The sequence below is a fragment of the Penicillium verrucosum genome (genome assembly GCF_028828655.1).
Source record: "Penicillium verrucosum strain IBT 35672 chromosome Unknown utg000001l_segment0_segment0, whole genome shotgun sequence".
Lineage (NCBI taxonomy): Eukaryota > Fungi > Ascomycota > Eurotiomycetes > Eurotiales > Aspergillaceae > Penicillium > Penicillium verrucosum.
This window is the reverse complement of record NW_026643210.1, coordinates 4,132,485-4,154,614: the sequence shown is the minus strand read 5'-3', so window position 1 is coordinate 4,154,614 and position 22,130 is coordinate 4,132,485. Positions and strand designations below refer to the sequence as shown.

The 22,130-nt window shown below is 48.0% G+C and overlaps 6 protein-coding genes across 6 annotated transcripts; 5 read left to right on the top strand and 1 right to left on the bottom strand.

Annotated features, from left to right (window-relative positions):
• Window positions 1-311: 311 nt before the first annotated feature.
• N7516_001553 (ubiquitin C-terminal hydrolase family protein) lies at window positions 312-2,980 on the top strand (the record flags this gene model as incomplete). Its single annotated transcript, XM_057214275.1, has 5 exons — window positions 312-383; window positions 459-545; window positions 607-975; window positions 1,038-1,800; window positions 1,863-2,980. 5 exons carry the CDS (start codon window positions 312-314, stop codon window positions 2,978-2,980), a joined length of 2,409 nt encoding a protein of 802 aa, XP_057076158.1.
• Window positions 2,981-3,347: 367 nt separating this feature from the next.
• N7516_001552 (vacuolar protein sorting protein DigA) lies at window positions 3,348-6,363 on the top strand (the record flags this gene model as incomplete). Its single annotated transcript, XM_057214274.1, has 3 exons — window positions 3,348-3,564; window positions 3,638-6,218; window positions 6,279-6,363. 3 exons carry the CDS (start codon window positions 3,348-3,350, stop codon window positions 6,361-6,363), a joined length of 2,883 nt encoding a protein of 960 aa, XP_057076157.1.
• Window positions 6,364-6,728: 365 nt separating this feature from the next.
• Window positions 6,729-9,305, bottom strand: N7516_001551 (uncharacterized protein; the record flags this gene model as incomplete). The annotated part of the gene is made up of 7 exons (XM_057214273.1): window positions 6,729-6,918; window positions 7,016-7,472; window positions 7,552-7,847; window positions 7,903-7,989; window positions 8,048-8,896; window positions 8,949-9,061; window positions 9,141-9,305. 7 exons carry the CDS (start codon window positions 9,303-9,305, stop codon window positions 6,729-6,731), a joined length of 2,157 nt encoding a protein of 718 aa, XP_057076156.1.
• A 6,108-nt stretch (window positions 9,306-15,413) lies between these two features.
• Window positions 15,414-17,351, top strand: N7516_001550 (putative serine/threonine protein kinase; the record flags this gene model as incomplete). Its single annotated transcript, XM_057214272.1, has 1 exon — window positions 15,414-17,351. One exon carries the CDS (start codon window positions 15,414-15,416, stop codon window positions 17,349-17,351), a length of 1,938 nt encoding a protein of 645 aa, XP_057076155.1.
• A 938-nt stretch (window positions 17,352-18,289) lies between these two features.
• Window positions 18,290-20,881, top strand: N7516_001549 (Sad1/UNC domain protein; the record flags this gene model as incomplete). The annotated part of the gene is made up of 1 exon (XM_057214271.1): window positions 18,290-20,881. One exon carries the CDS (start codon window positions 18,290-18,292, stop codon window positions 20,879-20,881), a length of 2,592 nt encoding a protein of 863 aa, XP_057076154.1.
• A 458-nt stretch (window positions 20,882-21,339) lies between these two features.
• N7516_001548 (Spo12 family protein) lies at window positions 21,340-21,795 on the top strand (the record flags this gene model as incomplete). Its single annotated transcript, XM_057214270.1, has 3 exons — window positions 21,340-21,488; window positions 21,560-21,649; window positions 21,708-21,795. 3 exons carry the CDS (start codon window positions 21,340-21,342, stop codon window positions 21,793-21,795), a joined length of 327 nt encoding a protein of 108 aa, XP_057076153.1.
• Window positions 21,796-22,130: the final 335 nt, after the last annotated feature.

Genomic DNA, 22,130 nt, shown 5'->3' with positions numbered 1-22,130 from the left:
TAGGGCAAGATGACCGAAGTAAAGGTCAAGCTCCTGCCTTAGGTGTCTGCTCCAGCTCTGCCCCGCAGATCATCGGGAGGTTCGACTTCATATCATTTGTCTCAGTTGCTTCTTTTCGACGCGTGTTCATATCAGAAGAGCTTGCTTATGATGTATCGTACATGCACTTCTCAGAAATCCTGCAGCCTTGACTAAGCTCCGAGCTAGTTTACAGGTCTTCTGACCCCCGCACGTCTCCGATGTTGGGATTTTCCGTTTAAATCTAGAAAGCCTGTTCTTGAGAGTGTTCTCTTTTTCCTCCATCCGCAATAATGAGTGGCATCCATCGGTTTCTGACACGTCGTGATCGGCACAATAAGTTGAACAAGCAAAGCAAAGAAGAGGTATGCATGTACAGAACACCCTGATGATACTCCAAACAAGATCTTACATTAGCTAACGGTTTTTTTACTTCTTAGGCATCTAATATACTTTCGCGTCCTCTACTCCATGGAATATTCAAGTCAGAGACGACCCTGGCTGATAATGATGAGCATGAGAAGAAGGTATAGTCTTAGCGCATTACGGTCAGCTTGCACCTCTCTAATATCCCAATTTCACATTTAGGTCAGAGCCCTTGCTCAACGGCTTAAACAAGTTGGAATCACCACGTTAGAGGAAGAGCACATGAGTTATGCATTGCGAACCGTGCAAGGCGACACAGAGAAGGCATTTAGCCTGCTACTTCTGCTAGAGGACTCGATCGAGGGAATCATCAGGAATTACACACCCAACACCAAGCTCCTAGGCGCAGAGAACCGCCAAGGAGTCACATGCTACTTGGACGCGTTGTTGTTCGCCATGTTCGCACGCCTCGATTGCTTTGAGGCCATTCTTTACAAATCATTTAATGATGAGCCTCGTAAAAAGCTTGCAGTCCTTCTGAGACTATGGGTGAATCTGCTGCGATCAGGAAAACTCATCACCACAGACATGGTTAGTTATAACACTTATGGTTATTGTCATCTTTCGTATTGTTATTGACCAGTTGGCTTCAGACAAAGCACCTGCAGGATGCCCTAGCAGAATGTGGCTGGGAAGACGCGGCCAAACTTCAGCAACAGGATGCTTCAGAGGCATTCACTTTCATTACTGAAAAGTTGGAGCTTCCATTGCTGACTTTGAAGATGGACATCTATCATACTGGAAAGGAGGATGAAAGTGATGACCATAAGTTTATCAATGAGAGGCTTCTCGAGGTTGCCATACCGCCCGAGCCAGCTGATGGACACTCACTCACACTGGAAGATTGCTTGGAAGCTTACTTCAATAACATGATTGAAGTTAAACGACACATGGAACGACGTAACACCACTAGCTCAGTCAGATCAATGGATTCACTCTCTATGTCCAAGGGGTCCACCTCACATGTCGAAACAGTGGAGATCGAGACCACGCCCACCATGACCCGCGCTCAAACAAATACACCCCGGGTGGAAAAACCAAACCCCTGGTCATCGTTCACCGAGTTCACTGAATCTCTCGAGGCATCTCGGTCACCTGGTCGACGTGGTAGTATTGTTCGACAGCGGTTCTTTCCCGATTCGAGTGACGATACAAACTCCAAAGATACCAATTCAGAGAAAGATACCAATCCAGAGAAAGATACCAATTCAGAGAAAGATGCCAATCCAGAGAAAGATGCCAATTCAGAGAAAGATGCCAATCCAGAGAAAGATACCAGTGGAAATACGCAACAACGAAAGGGTTCATACAAGAAAGAAGTCATGATGCCTGCGTGGCAATTTTTCAGTTTAATACGTATGCCATCTCCTCTCATCCTGTTCTTTGAGTTTCGTGCGAACTGACCTAATCTTGGTTAGCGTGGTATACCGACAATACACCAACAAACGATGCGCAAGTTGCAGCCCATTTTTCCTCAAAACGGCCGATTCTTGGGATGTGTCTGAAACGTTATTCCTTCTTGCCAGACGGGAGGGCAGTCAGACTCAATACACACATTGATATACCAACCGAGATCGGCCTGCCTCACTTCATCCAAGATGACAACTTGGATGCGGATGCTCCTCTCTTTGGAAGCTTTAAACTCTCTCTGCAAGCCCTGGTCTGTCATAGAGGTAACTCGGTTGACTCGGGGCATTATATTTCTATTGTTCGAGGTACAAATTGCCCCAATACCGGCACTCCTGTCACTACTGGCCAAGAAGTCCCGGAGACAACAAAACACTGGATGCGCTTCGACGATCTCGCAGCAGAACGAGTGACACTGGTTGACATTGACCACGCATTGAAGACCGAATCTCCCTATCTTCTATTCTACCAAATTCTTCCTATCGGCGAAGATCCATCTGCGCCCAACATCCAAGCATCATCATCCCGAGCGTCAGACGGCAGTACACTAGCCGACCAAACAGATCTCAGTGCTGAGGACTTTTCTCCTGACCGACCAAGTGTTGAGGTCACAGGGCCATGTGAGAGTAACGCGCAAACATTAGCTAGTATCGCAAGGCGATCCAGCGTTGCATTCTCAGAAACCAGCAACCCGGCTGGTCTTCAGCCGCGCTCTATTCCATCCTCATCACCTAGGCTAGCACCGGCGGAAGAAGGAAGCACAAAGGGGACATCGTTCTCGCGCCGTGGGTCTCGCTCAGCCAAGAGCAATCCCGGAAGCCGTGCTGGGAGCCGTGCTGGGAGCCAAACGGGTGAAAATAGAATCAGTGCCACTTTTTCACGCTTTGCTGAACGGCTTAGTCGGGATAAAATTAGCAATGATGGATTTACCGAGGAAAATGAAGGGAATGAGTCTGTACTGGAAATTGATGACATTGTGGACGATATGAAACTTGGGCCAGCTGCCCTTGAGAACAAGGAGAAGCGTGGAAGAGACCGAACGAAGGATCGCGAGAGGAATAAAGGGAAGGCAAAGGAGAAGTCCAAGGAGAAGAGCAGGAAATTGGACCGGGAATGTGTAGTGATGTGATCCAGGCTGGTGATGCCAGGATTTCTTTTTCTTTTTGAGATACCCAGTCCAGCCGTTGCATTTTTCACAAATGATGATACCCCATGATGCATGAGCGGAGTAACTTGTTTGTAATCAATAGGTGCCTATAAACAATTATGTTTTCTTTTGCTATGTTATGTTATAGTCCTGCCTATGTTGTTGTTGTATGGATGTAGTTCTAATTTTGGTGATCCACGGTCGTGGCCTCAGGTGTCAAGACACTAAGGCCTCCGCATTCCTTCGGACCTCAAGAGCCCATTTCATCCTGCATCAACTCGCAAGACCTTCGACTTGCCTCAACTGTTATATGAGCGGCATGACATAGTGCCCCTACAGCTAGCGCACCATGGCGCTGAACGGATCCAGCAGTTATGTTGCTCCGAGCAACTTAATGGACTCACCGAGCTCTTCCCTACCCATGTTCGACGTTGAACGAGTGCAATTGGCCTTCTCTGTCGCTGCGGACTTCGTTGCAGCGCAAGTCGCAAATAATGTGCTTGTGTTAGCCTTATCAACCAATCGCATTCTCCGAATCGATCTTGATTCCCCTGAAGATGTCGAAGGTAGGTTTCCGAACCTTCCCCGCAGCAAATGCCAGCCACAACAAGTTGACCTAACCGTGCTCATGAACAACAGATATCGATCTCCCCAAGAAATCCTCAGAAGTTGGAGTAATTCGGCGCATGTTTCTCGACCCGTCGGCATCTCATTTGATTATCACCACTACCCTCGGCGAAAACTACTATCTCCATGCCCAGTCACCGTCGCGACAACCGAAACCCTTGTCACGATTAAAAGGCGTGTCAATTGAAAGTGTTGCTTGGAATCCCTCCTTACCCACCGCCTCTACTCGCGAGATCCTCATTGGTGCCACCGATGGCAATGTCTACGAGACTTATATTGAACCTTCCAGCTACCGGCAGGAGAAGTATACCACCCCGGTCTACCAGGTGCCGGGCGCTTCTCCGGTGGTTGGAATCTCGGCAGAACCGGTGTTTTCTAAGCCTGATCAAAGAAGGGTACTTGTGGCAACCTATGGGAAGCTACTGCATTTCATTGGCCGGGCAGGAGCCTCGAAGCATGGGAGAGAAAGCGGCGTGTATTCGGAGCTTTTCCAGCGCGAGATGCCAGTGATGCACGAGAGTCCGAACTCGTCTAGCTCTGCGCCATCCTCGCTGGTAATTTCACCTACAATTTCAGAGAGTTACCAGGCCGAGGGGTATACCGAAAAGCAGTTTGCGTGGCTCAGTTCCGAGGGGATATATCATGGCCAACTTGCGTCGGAGTCCCCATTCAAGACCGCAAATATGCTTGCGCGCTCGGTATTTCCGGCTTCAGAATCACCGCGAGGAGGGCGAAAGTTGATACAAGACCCCATTTCTGCCATGACTTTGTCGCAGTGGCATGTCCTAGCACTTGTCGGGGGCAGAGTGGTCGCAGTCAACCGTCTCAGCCAGGAAGTTGTCCACGATCAACCCGTTTTGGAACCTGGGCAAAGCGCTCTGGGCCTCTTGACTGATCTCGCCAAGAACACATATTGGCTCTTCACCAGCCAGGCTATCTTTGAAGTTGTAGCAGGCGATGAGGACAGAGATGTTTGGAAAATCTTTTTGAAGGAACAGAAATTCGATGAGGCCCTTCAATATGCCCGAGGTGCTGCCCAGCGAGATGCTGTTATGACTGCTTCAGGTGATTTCATGGCAGGCAAGGGCAACTTCCTCGAGGCAGCCAAAGTATGGGGCAAGAGCAGCAAAGGGTTCGAGGAGGTTTGTCTTACCATGATTGATCATAAAGAGCATGATGCTTTGCGGAACTACCTCCTCTCTCAGCTGGCAACATACAAGAAGGCCTCGCTTATGCAAAGAATAATGGTCGCAAGCTGGCTTGTGGAACTATTCATGTCAAAGTTGAATTCTCTCGATGACAATATCGCTACCAAAGCCGAATTGGCAGAAGGCACAAGCCCGGGACAAATCAAGGATCAGCTTGGCAGCATTCGAGCTGATTTCCAAGAGTTTGTGAACAGCTACAAAGCAGACTTGGACAAGAAGACAGTATACGATGTCATCAGCAGCCATGGGCGGGAGGAAGAGTTGTTGTTCTTTGCAACCGCTACGAATGATCACAACTATGTTCTATCCTACTGGATTCAGCGCGAGAAATGGCTAGAAGCCTTGAAGGTTTTGCAGCGACAAAGCGAAGCCGATGTGTTTTACAAATATAGCAGTGTGCTGATGACACACAAGCCGACAGATCTAGTTGATATCCTGATGCGACAGACAAACCTTGATCCTGAGAGACTGATCCCCGCGTTGTTGAACTACAACAAATCTGCCAGCGTTTCTTCCCTCACCCAGAACCAAGCCGTTCGGTATCTGAACTTCATCATTGTCAACCACCCAAATCCATCCGCAGCAGTCCACAATACCCTTATCTCAATACATGCCTCCAGCCCTTCACCGTCCGAGGCTGGACTGCTTACTTATCTCCAATCGCAACCGTCATCCCCTCCTCCATACGATGCAGACTTCGCACTTCGCCTGTGCATTCAAAACCAACGAATCCAGTCTTGCATTCACATCTATAGCACAATGGGACAGTATCTACAGGCTGTGGAACTAGCGCTGGAGCACAAAGACATAGAACTCGCCGCGATCGTCGCAGACCGCCCGGAGGGCAACGACAAGCTCCGCAAGAAGCTCTGGCTTCTCGTGGCTGAGAAGAAGATTCGCCAACCAGGCACGGGCATCAAAGACGCGATTGAATTCCTGCGCCGCTGCGAGCTGCTCCGCATCGAGGACTTGATCCCATTCTTCCCCGATTTCGTCGTCATCGACGACTTCAAGGATGAGATTTGTACTGCTTTGGAGGACTACTCGCGCCACATCGACTCGCTCCGCCAGGAAATGGATAATTCAGCCCTGACAGCCCGCCAAATCCGCGGTGAAATTTCCGGTCTCGATACTCGCTACGCCATTGTTGAGCCAGGTGAGAGGTGCTGGATCTGCTCGCTACCTGTTCTCAGCCGTCAGTTCTTCGTCTTTCCCTGCCAGCATGCTTTCCACAGTGACTGTCTGGGTAAGGAAGTCTTGGATGGCGCTGGTGGCAAGAAGAAGTATATTCGGGATCTGCAAGCGCAGCTCAGCAGTGACGATATCTCTGCCTCACGGCGTGAGAAGATTGTTAAGGAGTTGGATGGGCTAGTCGCTGAAGCTTGGTATGTGTCTTTCCTATTAGCTCATCAATAGTACATATCACTAACCACATTTCTTTGCAGTATCCTCTGCGGTGACTATGCCATCAAACAAATTGACAAACCCTTCATCGCAAGCTCTGAGTCGGCCGAGGATTGGGCTCTCTGATATGCTCTCGTCCAATATCTTTCCCATGTGGTCCCGCAGGACACTTTTTTTTCATTTCGCTTTTGATTTTTCGCAATACCCTTCCTTGTCTTAAGCATGTACTACATGATAAATGAGGCATAGTCCTCGTACATAGACATAGCTATACTGAATGTGATTTCGGATCCCAACGTTAATTTTGTACTTGAAAGAGAAATAACATACTTTAGGTACAGTATATACACTGTGAATACACTGTGAATAATCTACCCAACTCCATGCGCAGATAAACAAATTCCCAGAATGGTAGTTTGGAAAGGAGATAGGGATGAACAATTGAAAGCTATATCTCAACATAATATACCTACTCCCAAAGCGCAGAGTACCTAGTTCTCAGGCCATAGATACCGCAGCAGTTCCAGATCCTGCCGCACAGCGGGACTGTGCGCTGCACAGTCCTCCAAAAACCCTAGCATCTCCTCATTCCAGCGTTCCCAGCCATCCGGCAGTGTCTCACGAAGACGAGCACTTGGCGAATGGGCTATGCAATAGAAGAGCAGGATTTGGCCAAAGAATCTTAAGCGTCGAAAAGTTAGTTCAAACACATCCAAACACATAAACAACCATATAGTTGTATGCAGAGGGAAATATGCAGAAGGGACATATAACTCACTGCGAGCAAAAAGCAAACTTAATCGGAATACAGCTCTTCATTTTCCGGAAGATGCCCTGGGTAATCGGCCAGTCCATTGCATTCTGGAGACCGCTTCGCACTTGCACGAAGTCTTCATCTGTTAGAAGATGCGGGATTCGGAGAGCTTTGTATAGATACGGCCGGCCGATGTGGAAGCGTGCGATCATGTGTCGGCCTTTCAGCATGGCGTCTGTTACTGCTATTGCTGGGGAGAGGGGGTGGTTCGGATCTGTCTGTCTTGGTCTTGGGGAAGAGAGGTGGACTGGAGATACTATTGAGGCGGACGGGGAGGGGTGGATTGATGGGGTTGCTGGGGTTGGATGAGAGTATGGGGCGTTGTTGAATTGGATTGTCGTTGGGAGGTTGGTGCGCCATTGTTCTAGTTGGTGGTGCAGCTCGGTATTTATTGCTGGTAGGGGGAATGTTCCTGAGTCCGCTATATGGATGAGGGTATGTTAGAGGATGAATTCTGGCTTTTGTTTTGACTGTCCCGGTGGAATTGTAGGATAACTCACAGTAGAAGTAGAGGGAATGGCGGATCCGCGTGAGGATGATGCGGTGAGCCACCTGGGCCAGGAAATGATATTGGAAGTATGAGTCGTCAACTACGGCCGATGAATTGAAACGGGTTGAGGGGTAGCCGGTTGTTTCGAAGCCGATGAATTGGGGAATTGGGACTTGTTCTTCGAGACGAGAGAGACCGCTTGATGGGAGGTGCAGCTCTTGTACGAGAATGGTCTCGTTCATTAAACAGTTCCAGTATACACGGGATTTCATATCGCCTTCCCACTCGTTGAAATTCACATTATGGCTGCATACGGGTCAGTATCATTCAGGTGTTTTGAGACGTATAGAGCAAGACTCACTTCGTCAACATTGATAGACAGCAGGTCGCAGCGCGAGAAATCATTGTCCAAGAGTCCATCGGACGGGGAATCTGGCTATAATATACACTATAGAAGATGAGTATCAATATGCATATAGAAGTAAGTTTGGGGCATGGATACGTACGAGGAAAGAAGGTAAAATTGACAGCTTTGGATATCGTTGTCGCACATCAAAAAGCCGATACGCCGTCGGGCCTCGTTGAAAAATCGCAGTCCAGGCTGCTCTTCGTAAACCACGTTGATCCATTCTGGGGGTTCAAATCGATGACCCTGAGTACCTGGCAAAGGATAATTTCCTTCTTGGCAGGCGAGAACAGCAAGACAGCCCAATGCCAGCACGTTAAGTACTAGACAGCTCTCTATGTTAAATCCGAAGCCACTCTCGATGGCTGAGCCAAGAGTGAAGGAAAAGAAGAACCCCTTGTCCATAATCGGGGTAGAAGGGTTAAAAACACTGAAGAACGCATCGGCCAGACCCCTGATCATTGCCAACGGAAGTACTTCTAGCCAGTGATCTCCCGCCTGTAACGGATAAGGACTGGCGAACATCGGCAGCGGAGGCCGTCCTGATTCCAGTTCAATGACATAGTTTTTCCCGAGCATCTCATAGGCGGCAAGTAACTGCTTCGGGAGAATCTGTCTTGCTCCAGGCCACACGATGACACCGTGCTGACTGAAAGAAATCGAGATCCGGCCTGCAGAGTCTGACTTTGGTTGATTCTCTTCAAATTCAGTGTCATTTCCATCCCCAGCTGCCGCGGGTGTGAAGTTATCCCCCATAGGGGGCAGCATTGATAAGGTCTGGTTGCCATCGCCGAAGGCAGGCGATAACTGCGTCTGCGGTTCCTGGGCAGAAGGACGAATCTGGCTCCGAAGAGACTGCAGATCACTCAAGATAGAGGTTGGTATGTTCTCCAGTTTTGTCTCCAGTCGATGGAGAGTGCTCATGATCATCGTGAGAGATTGATCGCGTCTGCAATCGTATAAGCAATTTGAAAATAAAACCCCATGGAGGGTGTACTTACTTTGAAGATTTACGCTCGTTATAAACACACTCTAGGCCAAGCGACTTACATAGTCCACACCTCGGCCGCGATTCATCGCATCTCGTCTTTTTCAAGCGACAAGTCTCACACGCCTATTACTGGGGGTTAGCGGCCTCCGGACGACTCGGTCGCGTCGCAGAATAAAATAGCTGAGACAATGGGAATACTTACAACAGTGGCAATGAAATTCCTGGGCTTCTTAGAGGGTCCGGATGATTGACCATGCTCTTCCTCGCCAGGAGAGAGCAGGTCCTGAATGGGAAGCAAACCATTATTATCAGGATCGGGTGACATATGTACGCCTGACCTGGACTCCTCGAGTGACCGCTTGCTCATTTTGCATCATCAAGAATGGACATTTGTCTCACGGCGTCCTCGAGGTTTGATATTGAGTCGGTCCCTTTTTTTTTTATCGCGGAGCGTTGGGGGTTCTCGGCCAATCAGAGGCCATCCTGCTATGAATCATCGCCCTCCGTCGCGACTTCAATGGGTGGAATAGTTCAATCTACGAGGTATGTGTGTGAGGATATATAAGCTCTTGATCTATGTATATGTTTCGGTGGTTCATGAATGCTAGAAATAGTATGTTAAAGAGATGAGTTGGCTATCAAAAATATATATATTCGTACAAGGTAGATCTTTCAGGTATATCAACCTTAGGAAGTCAACGTAAAACAACCAAGGGTCTCTCTTTTTTCGGCATAGGTACTAGAAACAAATAGAAAGGTACTAAATTATTTCAGATACGAAGATTGAAGACATACAATCAACCTATTGATCCGCCTACGTGGCCATGTGTATAACCAGATCCACATCATATATCAACAGTTGGGTACCTTGTGTTGTACGCCGTGTGTCCGTTGTCAAATGTTAATTAATTACATATTGACTGTTGGACTAGACCCAACTCCAAGGGACAGATTGTGAATCCGTTTGCCGATTCCCAACACGACCATTGCATTACGATTCCACTCGCCACAGACTCGAACTATAATGCACATCGCCATGACCAAATAAACACAGAGTCTAGATGCAAGCGGAGCTCAATTGGTACTAATTGGTACCAATCCAATCTCATACTCCATAGTCTGTAAATAGAAGCAAGAAATGACTCCCGAAGGTCCATTTGGTCTTGCCTAGGTGGTCTCCACCTTATTACTCATTTTACGTCTCATCCATATGGGTCTCTCAACGTCACTCAATTATGAGGTCTTAGTTGTTGTTTTTTTATTACAATCTGTATTTCTGAGATATTCAAGTGTAATGATGATCCACCTTGAGCGGAAAGGGGGATGTCAGGGTGGAAATGACGTTGATACGACCCTGTGGAATGTGGCATGGGATTAAGATGCCGAGGACGGTGTTTTGTTGATGATTTCTACAACATATATCTATATTTTGCCACCTATATTATCAGGGGAATATATGGTAACAACATGGCTTAACCGTTACGAGCGAGAGTGATATGTTCGGATTAAAAATATAAATCCAGATGAATAACTATAGTGTTATAAGGGGAACTCCAAACAGAGTATATAGTTAGTTAGTTAGGATAAGGCAATTAATAAGGGGCTGGCGAGAGCTGATATGCTGCACATCGTAGCAGTCAATTCCATCATCACAATTTCCCCAGCTGATAAGGCGACAGACACAATCTGTAAGGCAAAAAAGGAGGGGAGACATGCCCGTGTTGACTCGGCAACGGACACGAAGAACTCGACCTGTAAAGCATAAATATATTGACACAACATGAAAGATCTTTCGCACGATGCGCCCGAAAGAAGAAGAAAGAAAAAAGGCCTCAGACAATCTCGACCCTTGCATTGACCTTGAAAATTCCAATCTTTGTTTTTTTCTTTTCCTGCAACAGCGCGGAGTCGTACACGGAGAAAAAGAGACCTACAGGAGGCTGGGATCGCCCTACGATTCCGTACATCGTGCAATGCAAATGTATGTTGATATCCTGGAGATGTGCATACAAGATACTCCGTACAGTACTCCGTAGTCGCACAGGCCATATGCAGTGCGCCGGTTCCTTCAACGTATCCTAGTTTGAAGTCATATTGGGCTTACGCACTCGTAATATATATATATATTAGAATGTAATGAAGCTTTGGCTCTAGTTTGTGTATATAGGAACAAAGAATAGATATACAGAGTACATGTTTAAAAGGAGAGATTGGATTAATATACTACAGCATACGAGGTTAGTCCAATTGAGGACAATCAGCTGAGACTAAAATCCGGGGAAGTGGTCCCTTAACAATCGGTTATCTCACCCCCTCTTTTCTTTTTTTTTTTTACTTGGCATGTCTATTCTCTTATTCTCTTATTCTCCTATATTCTCCTATATTCTCCTATATTCTCTTATGTTATATTCTCGTATACGAAGATAAGCATGATTACATCGTTATCTCCACATACACTAGTATACTATGTACATTTCGTTTACTCCGTACATTATCAGACTTAGATAGCACATGGACTATCATGACCCTTCAAATACCGTCTGACATGGTTTCAAAATTCAGAACTCGTCCGGATATGATCATGGAATGACGATCGTGCGGGGTATGGTATGATAGTCCATGATAATCCATGATAATCCATGATAGTCCATGATAGTATGATAATGATGATTCCAAGGTTCGAATTGAACCATGGACATCTTATCTGCCCATTTGTATGTTGTATGTTGTTCTTCCGACCTTATCGTCACTATCGGAGGAAGTATCCTCCACTCAAATCACTGCCCCCTCGGGAGTATGCTCCGTCGACTTGATAGGACAATTCGTGTCTCATATCTCACATTATATCGCAAATTCCGGATTCGGAAGATCAATCCAGCCCCCGGTATCATATTTATCACTGCATGTTAACGGAGTACATTGTGTACATTGTAGTCATGTACGGGAGTTATGTGGCTATGTACGCAAAACCACGCAAGCGTACTCTTAACGTAAAATCTAGAGAAGAGACACGTTTCAGCCCATATCTAGGGTCAGGGTTGATAGGGTGGTTGTATGGGATTTATCATTGGAGTCGGCTTTTAGACGCCGATCGCTTTCTTCTGATGCATGAGCAGCGTTAGATGACGAATGCTTTTTAGGGGTTTAGTGTAGACTTGACTATGCGTAGATCTTGTATATGATATATGTATATATGTATATATTATATATGCGGCATATCCTGTACGGACATTATTATTGACGTTATATGTTGTACTCCGTACTTGGAGAGCAGACTGCATGAAAGGGACCGGGAATGATAATCACAGAGCCAACTGCAGTGGCTGAAGGATGATGGATGATGGAGGGGGGGGATCTGGACCAGAAACTGAGCCGTGCACATCGCCTTTCTGCAGATCTCCCTGCAATACCTCGACATACAACATACAAAAGAAGTACAACATATGTATCTTGTGTACACTATATTGCGTGCGAAGATATATGATATGTTAGGTACGATGCACCCAGGGAACACTGTGCCGAAAGGGGGGGGTTTCTCCATATACAATGTACAGCCCAAGAATTCGATTGGGAGGGTTGAGATTTCCGACAGGAATGGGAATAAGAGTAGAATGGGGTGATGATGGACGCAAAATGGATAGGACGTCGCGTGATGCACATGAGTTGCCGGAGACCGAAGTCGTGCCACATATCCACATCTCCACATCAACTCTATCGTTTCAAGAGTTCGGGTACTATGTACTATGTATATTATGTACTCCGTACTTTTGAGCATGCTTTGAATGGAAATGTGTACATAATGTGTACCTATCAACTTGAGACCTGCAAGGTTTGACCTTGCAGCCTACAGGAGGCGGTCAAACCTGATCTCAGGCTAGGCCATCTGGGCTGTCCCCTTCACCGCTTGACAGGACTGCGTGGGTGTCTGAAAGGTGGTTGGGATTCATGGCAAGTTGGAAGTAGCGCTCCACTCAAAGTACAACATACAACATACGTGTTCTTGTAGTTGGGTTGAGATGGTTCTTCAATGTCCTTTTATTCGTACTAGAAATACATATACAAACATCCATGGATACTCCTGAGTGATGATCATATTTGTCGCTGATCAAAACCCCGCAAACCATATTCGATAATATCAGACAAATCTACCTAGGTAGTCTCATAAATCCCGCGCGGCAAAGAATAACGTTAATAGTGCAGCAGGTGGTGTAACTGAAAATAAAAATCAAACCCTTGAAAAGCTAGTCTAGGATAGTCTAGGATGGTCCACAACCATCCGAAACGAGTCCCGTTGTGCATGAGTACCTGCGGAAAGGGTACCTTCCCATAGGTACAGCACACCCAAAGTACAAACATTCCAACTTGGAAACAGCAGTTAAGTGTCCGGGGTGAACCAATCAGAAGAGATCACGCCATCCCACTCTATCGCGTCATGCAGCCTGTAAATAGTGGCCAAATAATCTATTCTGATTGGTTAGTCTCCCCCAGAATTGGCTGCGCAATTATACGCATTGGGATTAGTGCGCCACCCTGATCCGCCCTCGGCCGACGAAACTCCAGAAAGGACCTGCCCCTGCTGGTGTCAACCGTCATTGTGACTGGCGCCTGTCTCTGAACCAGAATCTCGAAAGTTTGGGATGTTCGAAGTCTGAAAGTCTGAAATCTGAAATCTGAAAGATAGGAACTCATGGGTAAATGATGCCAAACCTCTTGGGAAATGGCAACCAACAATGGAATTTAAGTGTTATTGCCGCTATTGTAGATACAGATTTTCAACATTTCAACATTTGATGATAATTGAGATCACGTAGACGGTTGACGTCTTACCCAAGGATAAGGAATGCCTGGAAGGTTCATGAAACTTGGAGAGCCTGGATGATGACTCCTTCGTCATTACCGGTATTCATTCCATACGTTACAGTTTCCCCGGGAGACGAAAACGGGCCAAGGACCTTCGGGTGCCAGTCAAATTGAATGGAATTAGGTGGACAATGTAGATCACACGGATGAACCGCCCACGAGGGAAGACTTGTATCTTACGGTATTTTACAGTATGGCCAATCATTTTGCCTCTCCAATTCCCCTCACGCCTTTACAACACCTCTCTCCCTGGCTCCTTCTCTCTCTCTCCCCTTATACCATCAACATCCATCTTCCTTCGTTCCCTAATCATCTTCTCTTTCGCTCTCCTACATTCCATCTCTCCTTCCCGCCTTCCTACCCTTTCCAAATTCTCTCTCAGCCCATCACCTACCCGTTACCTTCATCTTACTTCCAACGCTCCCAAGGTTACCAAGATCCCCGTGTCTGCTTGCCAATATATCAAGACACCACCAACCCTGGACGGCCTGTACTCTTTATCGACAACTTCAAACTCGAAGGTCTTGATCCTGGTCTACCTTTGACAGAAGAGTATTTCTCTCGCCTCTCCGTCCCAAACCCCTTTTCCTCGGTCTGCCGGGTCCACCCTGAGCTCGGGTGACTCACTTCCATCAACTTGATAAAAGGGTCCCAATTCCGGTCTGTTGGATTGCCATTGTGTTATCCATACCTCCAGCCTTTGTCACTTCAATCCACACGAAGGTGTTCCCTGCGTCGTGGGCAATCATACGTTTCTTCGGTCGAGCCTTATCGTGAGAGCACTTCCGGAGTTTCATACCTCAGGGGCAACCTGGCATCGAGTACCTCTGCTTTTCCAACTTGGATTAGAAGGGTGCTCTACCGGATCCCTCAATTCGCCCAATCAATTTGCCCAACAATACAACCTGGCCTCATGACTCACTAATCCCCAATTATCTTCAACTTGAGTCACGGCCCTCCAACCTTGAACCCGGTGTTCATAGGATTCTTTCTCGTTTTTTTTTTTCCTATACATCTTTGACTTTTCCCAATTACGATATTACGCAGCGCTTTATCTCGACTCTCTTCGATTCGTCCGGTATCAGGCCGACTTCCAAACACTTGTTCATCACATTTTGACACATTCGTGTCGTCCACCTGGGACCCCTTCCCGTTAACCAACGAAAAACGATATACAAATGAGCACATAACGGTCTTTACCCATTTCCTTAGCGTCAACAACCCTTCCCGGGTCCATTCCACTACGGCCGTTGCGGCATCATTCTCTCCTCTTTTCATCTGTCCATCAACTTTCATCAGTACATTTTTTATATGACATTTCGACCCCGTTAGGATTCCCTTCATCTCAATATCCTGACTTCCCCCGGCTCTTTTTTCCTATTCACCTTGGGATCCTGCGCCGGATACTTCTCTTCGTTGTTTGTTTAATATCCATTAGCCTGGTTGCTTTTTGATTGTCATACTTCGACGCATTCTTGACACGCTTAAGTGTTCTTTTGAGCGGCTCATAGACTTGTTTTCACTTCATCTCTTTGTTGGAGCATTATATCAGCCCGTTCCCCCATTTCATCTCATCTCTGCATTCGTCCTTTCTTTTTGGGATCATCAGGCCAACATGTCGACCATGGAGTGCTTGAAGGAAGAATTCGTTGAGGGCCAACTTTTGGGCGGTCGGTTTGAGACTGTCGCACCTCTTAACCATGGGTCTTTTGGAATGGTATTCCTTGCTACAGATACCCAGACGGGCCAAGACGTTGCTATCAAACGTCTAATCAAGGCCTCAACGAATTCCTCTGAAGATCGCTCTGAAGATCGCTCCGAAGAACTCGAGTGTCACCGACGGTTTGGTTTTCATCCGAACCTGGTCAACATGATTCAAACATTCGACACCGAGACTCACAAATATCTTGTTTTGGAGTACTGTGCCAATGGGGATCTATACGAGGCCATCCGCCTTAACCGTGGTCCATTGGAGACCGAACACGTTCGGGATTTCATGCTGCAGCTGATTAGTGCCGTTGACTTTATGCATGCCAAAGGCTTGTATCACCGTGACATCAAGCCGGAGAATATCTTCCTGACACAGGATGGCTGCATGAAGTTAGGCGACTTTGGTCTTGCTACGCAAGAGTCCTGGTGTTACGAGGCGTGTGTGGGCAGCGACCGCTACATGGCCCCCGAGCAATATGATCCGACTATGACAGGATACTCCCCCGCCAAGGCCGACATCTGGTCTGTGGGTATATGTCTGTTGAACATTTTGTTTGCTCGTAATCCCTTCGTCACCCCGACTGAATCCGATGTACTCTTTGCGGATTATGTGCGCGATCGCCAGTCGCTCTTCGACATCTTCCCCAATATGTCCCAGGACACCTACGAGATCCTGACCCATGCCTTGACCATTGATCCATCCAAGAGGTCTTTGTCGGAGGTGCGTGAGTGCATCATCCGCGCGATCTCTTTCACTACCGATGACGAATCTCTCGATGAGTTTTGCACCGAAGACCGCGAGGTGGTTGCTGCCAGCGCCAACCGCGAACCCCTTCGCACCCCATCCCTCCAGAGCCCCCATGTCAACCAGGGAGATTCGTTCCCATGGGCAAAGGCGCTCCAGTCGAGCCCTCCCCAGGCTATCCGACAACTATCCGCCATTCCGGACAACGAGAGCTATACCGAGGATCTGTTCCCGGCCTCCGAAGCTGCTGGAACCTCATGGTTCTCATCCCGCATGGATACTCCATCAGTGGCTTCTGTTTTGGACTCTCAGCTCAGTGAGTCCTTTGTGATGCTCAACCTTCGCAAGCGTGAGGTGCCGTCTCTTCCCCGCTCTGATCCTGTTTCCATCACTGGATCACTGCCATCTCATGCAACAAAGCCCCTCCCTTCTTTGTCGATGGTCTTTGGTAACAAAGGTGCCGACAAGATCTCAAAGAGCTGGTGCGACATGTGGGACGACGAGGAGGAGGAGTCTGAGAATGAAGATCTTGCTGTGGCCCAACGACGGGAGCAGAACTCTCGCAGCTGGAGCCAGGAGAGCCAGGGAGCCGCCCTCCCAAGTTTGCGCGAGCCGGACTCCGCTTCACTTAACCAAGGCTCTCCAGGGCCAGATGAGGATCCGAAGATGGAACCCAACGTGCTTGGGGATCTTTCCCTGGACGAAGACAGCGACTCCAGTGCGTCAAGTAGCACGCCTCGCCCCTTCCGGAACCCTGTTGAAGAGCCGTCTAGCGCCGATAAGTGGTCGATGCTTGGTGATGTGCGACGCAAGTACAAACCCGAGGACGAACCCCGCAAGTACAAGCCTCGCAAGTCGCGTGAGGTGTTTGGCCCCAAGAGCGTTGCTGTCAATGCTCGGCGACACGATTGGGGTCGAGGCACTTGTGGATACCAGACCAAATCCAAGCCCCCATCGCCTGTGGACGCTCGCCGCCGCCATTTACTTGAACGACAGGATTGGCGCAGCAATGTCCCTAACAGCTTCCTTCCTCATGACAATGGAAGCATTGATGATGATCTGGATCTCGTGGGTGGGTGGCATGATGCTCACTTCTAGGGTGCTTGATATTCGCTAGCACTTCGCTCTACCCTTACCCTATACTATCCCCTCTCATGTTAATGTCTGCTTGCACGTTTTGATTCAGCTGGGAAAAAAAAGTTCAAAATTACCGACGATAAATTAATGTTCCGATTTCTTGTCTTGTGTCTCTTTGTTCTCGGATTGAGTGTTTCGTCCGTTTCCGTCCGTCCTCAACAGTGCATTGCCACGTGCATTGCATCACGCTCCCTGGTCGTCCAAACTGTTTTTTTTTTCTTCTCCTTTCTGTACAATATCAGACTAAGGGTCAGGGACACTGGCGGAGACGACGAATACGAAAAACCACAAAAAGCTTAGAAGGCTGGCTCGGAATGCGCTGGTGGATATTTGATTCTGACAGGAGACTTTCCATACCGTACGAACGACACGGTTGGCTTCAATTCTTCAGGGAAAAGGTGGAATGAGTTGCGGTGAAGTCGATCCTGGTAGGAGGACTTGGTGAAACAATCGCGGCCGTTTTCTCTCGATTGTGTTATACTGTAACTAGTTATATGAGACAGTCCAATAGGGAAAATTGATCATTATCCGCGAAGAATTGGGTTCTCTGTAAATTCTTTAGATGGACTAGTCTGTAGTGTGTAGTCTCATTGATCTACCCTGAAGCCCGTTTGAAAGGCGGTCAGAGTCAACTTGGTGCCGAGATGCCACTGGTCCACTTGGACCTGCCATTTGTTCCACTTTGATCCATTTCTTGTTGGAGACCGCCATTTGTCGCCATTTGTCGCCAAGCTCGGCTTTGCTTAATCGCCCTCTCTCGCACTAAGAGTGAAATACAAATCCCCCACATCGATTGCTCTTTCCCAGCCACGATGTGCATGGCACGCAGGCCGACCTCATAGCTTGAACTCACCGAGGAAGCTATACAAGTGCGACTATCTAATCATCAAACCGACAGTATGTTGACCGCGAATCGGCCATTGACTTCCTGGATATACCGCGCCTCGGTCCTCTTGGCTCTCTGCCACAACGCACTCTGCAATGCGACCGCCGAGCTACACCAGCAGCGTGATCTCCCCACGACACCAGTGACAACATGTCCGGCGAAGAGTACCTGGCAGACGGAGGGGGAGCTCTTCCACCTCCCACCGTGTCTAGAGACGCGCTGGGGACCGGGTCGCGATATGTACCTTGCTTCGGCAGCACCCGATCCGGTCGTTAATCCACTTGCTGTCTCAAACGGGGCGCCAGAAGAGACGGCGAGAACGATCCCAGAGGAAAACCCAGAACAGGATCAAGATACAGACTCGTTATTAGATGGTGCCAGTTTCCTCTCATTTGAGGACTGGAAGAAACAGAACCTAGCGAAGGTCGGACAATCAGCCGAGAATGTCGGAGGGAACAGACGTGCCGCGGCAGCTGGAAAGGAAGACCGTCGACAGCCGACAGGAATCAACAATGCTTTGGATTCGCTGGGCGACGATTCTGAGATCGAGTTGGACTTTGGTGGGTTCGGCGCTGAGACGCCCGAGGCCAGTCCTACCGCCTGGGGCTCACATATCCCGTCGCGCGAGGCTGGGCAGGCGGAGAACGCGGGTGGAAGAGACGCAGTGGGTGTACACGGGCAGGGTGCGCTCCAAAGAGATGCGTTACGCCGTAAGGATGCTGGTACCACTTGCAAGGAGAGGTTCAACTATGCTTCCTTTGACTGCGCGGCTACGGTGCTGAAGACGAATCCCGAGTGCAAGGGCTCCTCTTCTGTGCTGATTGAGAATAAGGATAGCTATATGCTCAATGAGTGTCGCGCTCAGAACAAATTTCTTATCTTGGAACTGTGCGATGATATTCTGGTTGATACGGTTGTCCTTGCAAACTATGAGTTCTTCAGCTCTATCTTCCACACATTCCGGGTTAGTGTCTCGGATCGGTATCCCGCGAAACCGGACCAGTGGAAAGAACTTGGGGTCTATGAGGCACGCAACACTCGTGAGGTGCAAGCTTTCGCAGTAGAGAACTCGCTTATTTGGGCTCGATACCTTCGAGTTGAATTCCTTACGCACTATGGGCATGAGTTCTTCTGCCCTATCAGCTTAATTCGGGTGCATGGTACCACCATGATGGAAGAGTACAAGCATGGCGAGAGCTCTGACCGCGCTGAAGTTGAGGAGTTAGAGGCCAGTGCAGCTAATCAGCTTCTCCAAGACCTGGAAACCAAGCCTGTCGAGGTACCAGTCGAGGTGCCAGTCGAGAAATTCATTCCTGAGGTGGAATCTAGCCTTACAGTGGATGAGATTTGCCCGAACCCCGTATCAGAGGCTGTGTCGCCTTTTGCGAAACACAATGATAGAGATATATGCGGCATCAATGATGGGCCGCCTGTCACGACTCCATCGACGTCAGCCACAACGGATCAGAGCAATCCACCACCGAAACAGAACTCCACTGCTGCAGTTGGAGGCAGTCCCTCCGCGACCAATGTCGGATCACCTGTCCCCCCAAAAGGTGAGGATACCCGAAAGCAGGGCGAGCCTGCCAAAAATATTGTGACTGCCCCGGATGCCTCAAGCGTATCTTCGGAGGCTACTCAGGAGAACGCTACATCCGAGAGCATAGGGAAAGTCACCACCAAAGCAAAAGAGGAGCAGAGCATTCCTCCCCCAGAGTCAACGAGACCTACAAATACTCAACCGCCATCTGCAAACCCCACGACCCAAGAGTCCTTCTTTAAATCTGTCCACAAGCGGCTCCAGATGCTTGAGTCGAACTCTACGCTGTCTCTTCTCTACATCGAGGAACAGTCTCGCATCTTGCGCGATGCGTTCAACAAGGTTGAGAAACGGCAGCTAGCAAAGACATCTACCTTCCTGGAAAATCTCAACGTAACTGTTCTCAATGAATTAAGAGAATTCCGTGAGCAGTACGATCATGTCTGGAAGTCTGTTGCTCTCGAATTTGAGCACCAGCGCATGCAGTACCACCAGGAAGTTCATTCCCTCAGCGGACAGCTCGGTGTGCTTGCAGACGAACTAGTTTTCCAAAAGAGAGTCACCGTGATCCAGAGCATCATGGTCCTCTGCTGCTTTGCCCTTGCGCTGTTCTCACGAGGGTCAGGAAACAACTATATGGAATTCCCCGCTGTTCAAAGAATGGTCGCGCGGTCTTACAGTCTGCGGTCTTCATCTCCAAATTTTGCCTCCCCGTCGGCTAGCCCGGGATCGACACGCCCAACGTCGTCCTCATACCGTGAGAACAGTGGTCATCGCAGAAATCTCTCTGATTCGTCCGACCAAGATAGCGCTGCTAGTCCGACCACGGCGTATTCCCCTCCGACTCCCACATCCTCTTCTCCCACAGAAGGAGATGTTGAGGAGACAGACAAGATCGAAGAACCTGTCTCTCCTGAGTCTATGTCCATGCCTACTCTGGCAACACCACAACCCCGGTCTCAGAGTACGCCGCCTGTATTGAATGGGCGCCCTGTTGACCTGGATATGACTACACCGGCTGGTGATGAGCTGAGTATCGATAATCCACGGTCGCTTGAGCTGTGATCCTCCCTTTAACGGCTATAATGGATTTAGCCATGTATTACTTTATGACTCACCTTGCATTCTGATCTTTCTAGCGCTTTTGCATCTGTACACTGTACTATGTACCCTATTGCGTGTACGCTTGGACGACCACATGATTCCCACTAGTTTAATTCTGTGTTTATTATTTTGTTTGCTATTGTTATTACTGTTATTACTGCTATTACTGTGATTAGAATTATTTACATTCCTTGAATAGTTAGTTATACTAAATAACTAAGTCCTAACTTGAATATGTTGTGGCGTCATAGTCAGTTGCCCAGCCAACAATCTCAGCCGCAACACACACACGTTTTTCATCTTATCCGATTTGTTTTTGTTAACTTCCATTATACACTACACCTACTACACACTACTACACACTACTACACACTCTACAACATCTCTTCAAACCTTCAAATTCATACACATCTACCAAAATGGACGCAACCACACAAGCTCAGCCTCTGGCCGACCGCTCAACCAATACCCACCTGGCCAGCGCCGACAAGACCGACCTGAAGGGTTCGGACATCTCATCAATGGAGTACCATCGCCAGGTATTGCAAGGCAAAGTGACAAGTGAGGAGTGAGTATTGTTCAAATCTTCTATCTTCTATCTTTTCTGTTATAAGACAAGAAACTAACCTATCATAACAGACAACCAACCTCCTACGTCTCCCCTTCCGACGAACTCATGAGTCCCTGCACAAAGAAGTTGAGCGACATCAAGGGCAAGCGGTTCAAGAAGTATGTGTTCTTTCCTTGGATCTGATACACTTTGGACCTCCAAGCTAATAAACTGCAGTGCCGGCAAGCCCCAGTCGCTGTTCGCTAAGCTCGGCAAGAAGAGCTACGAGCAATCCTCCGCCGAGCAGGGCCGGACTGAAAACTGAAAGAAAAAGATCCAGGTCTTTTGAAGATGTTTTGGTCTTTTATCTTCTATTCTATTCTTTTTTTTTTTTCGCTTCTCAGACTCTGGTTCTATGGTCTTTCCTTCAATCTCTTTTACTCGGCGCCGGTCGCTGTGTCGGATGCATTGAGGAAAGGCAGATTTGAGATCTTGGATATGATCAGGTCTTGAGTTGGAATTCTTCTTCTATTTTTTGTGATGACCTGCAATGCCTTTGTTTTTTGCTTTTTTTGTGTGTACGGGGTATGGGATGGATGGAATTGTAATTGGGATATCTCATGGAGCACTTTGGAATCCATGCAATCAAACCTTTTCTTT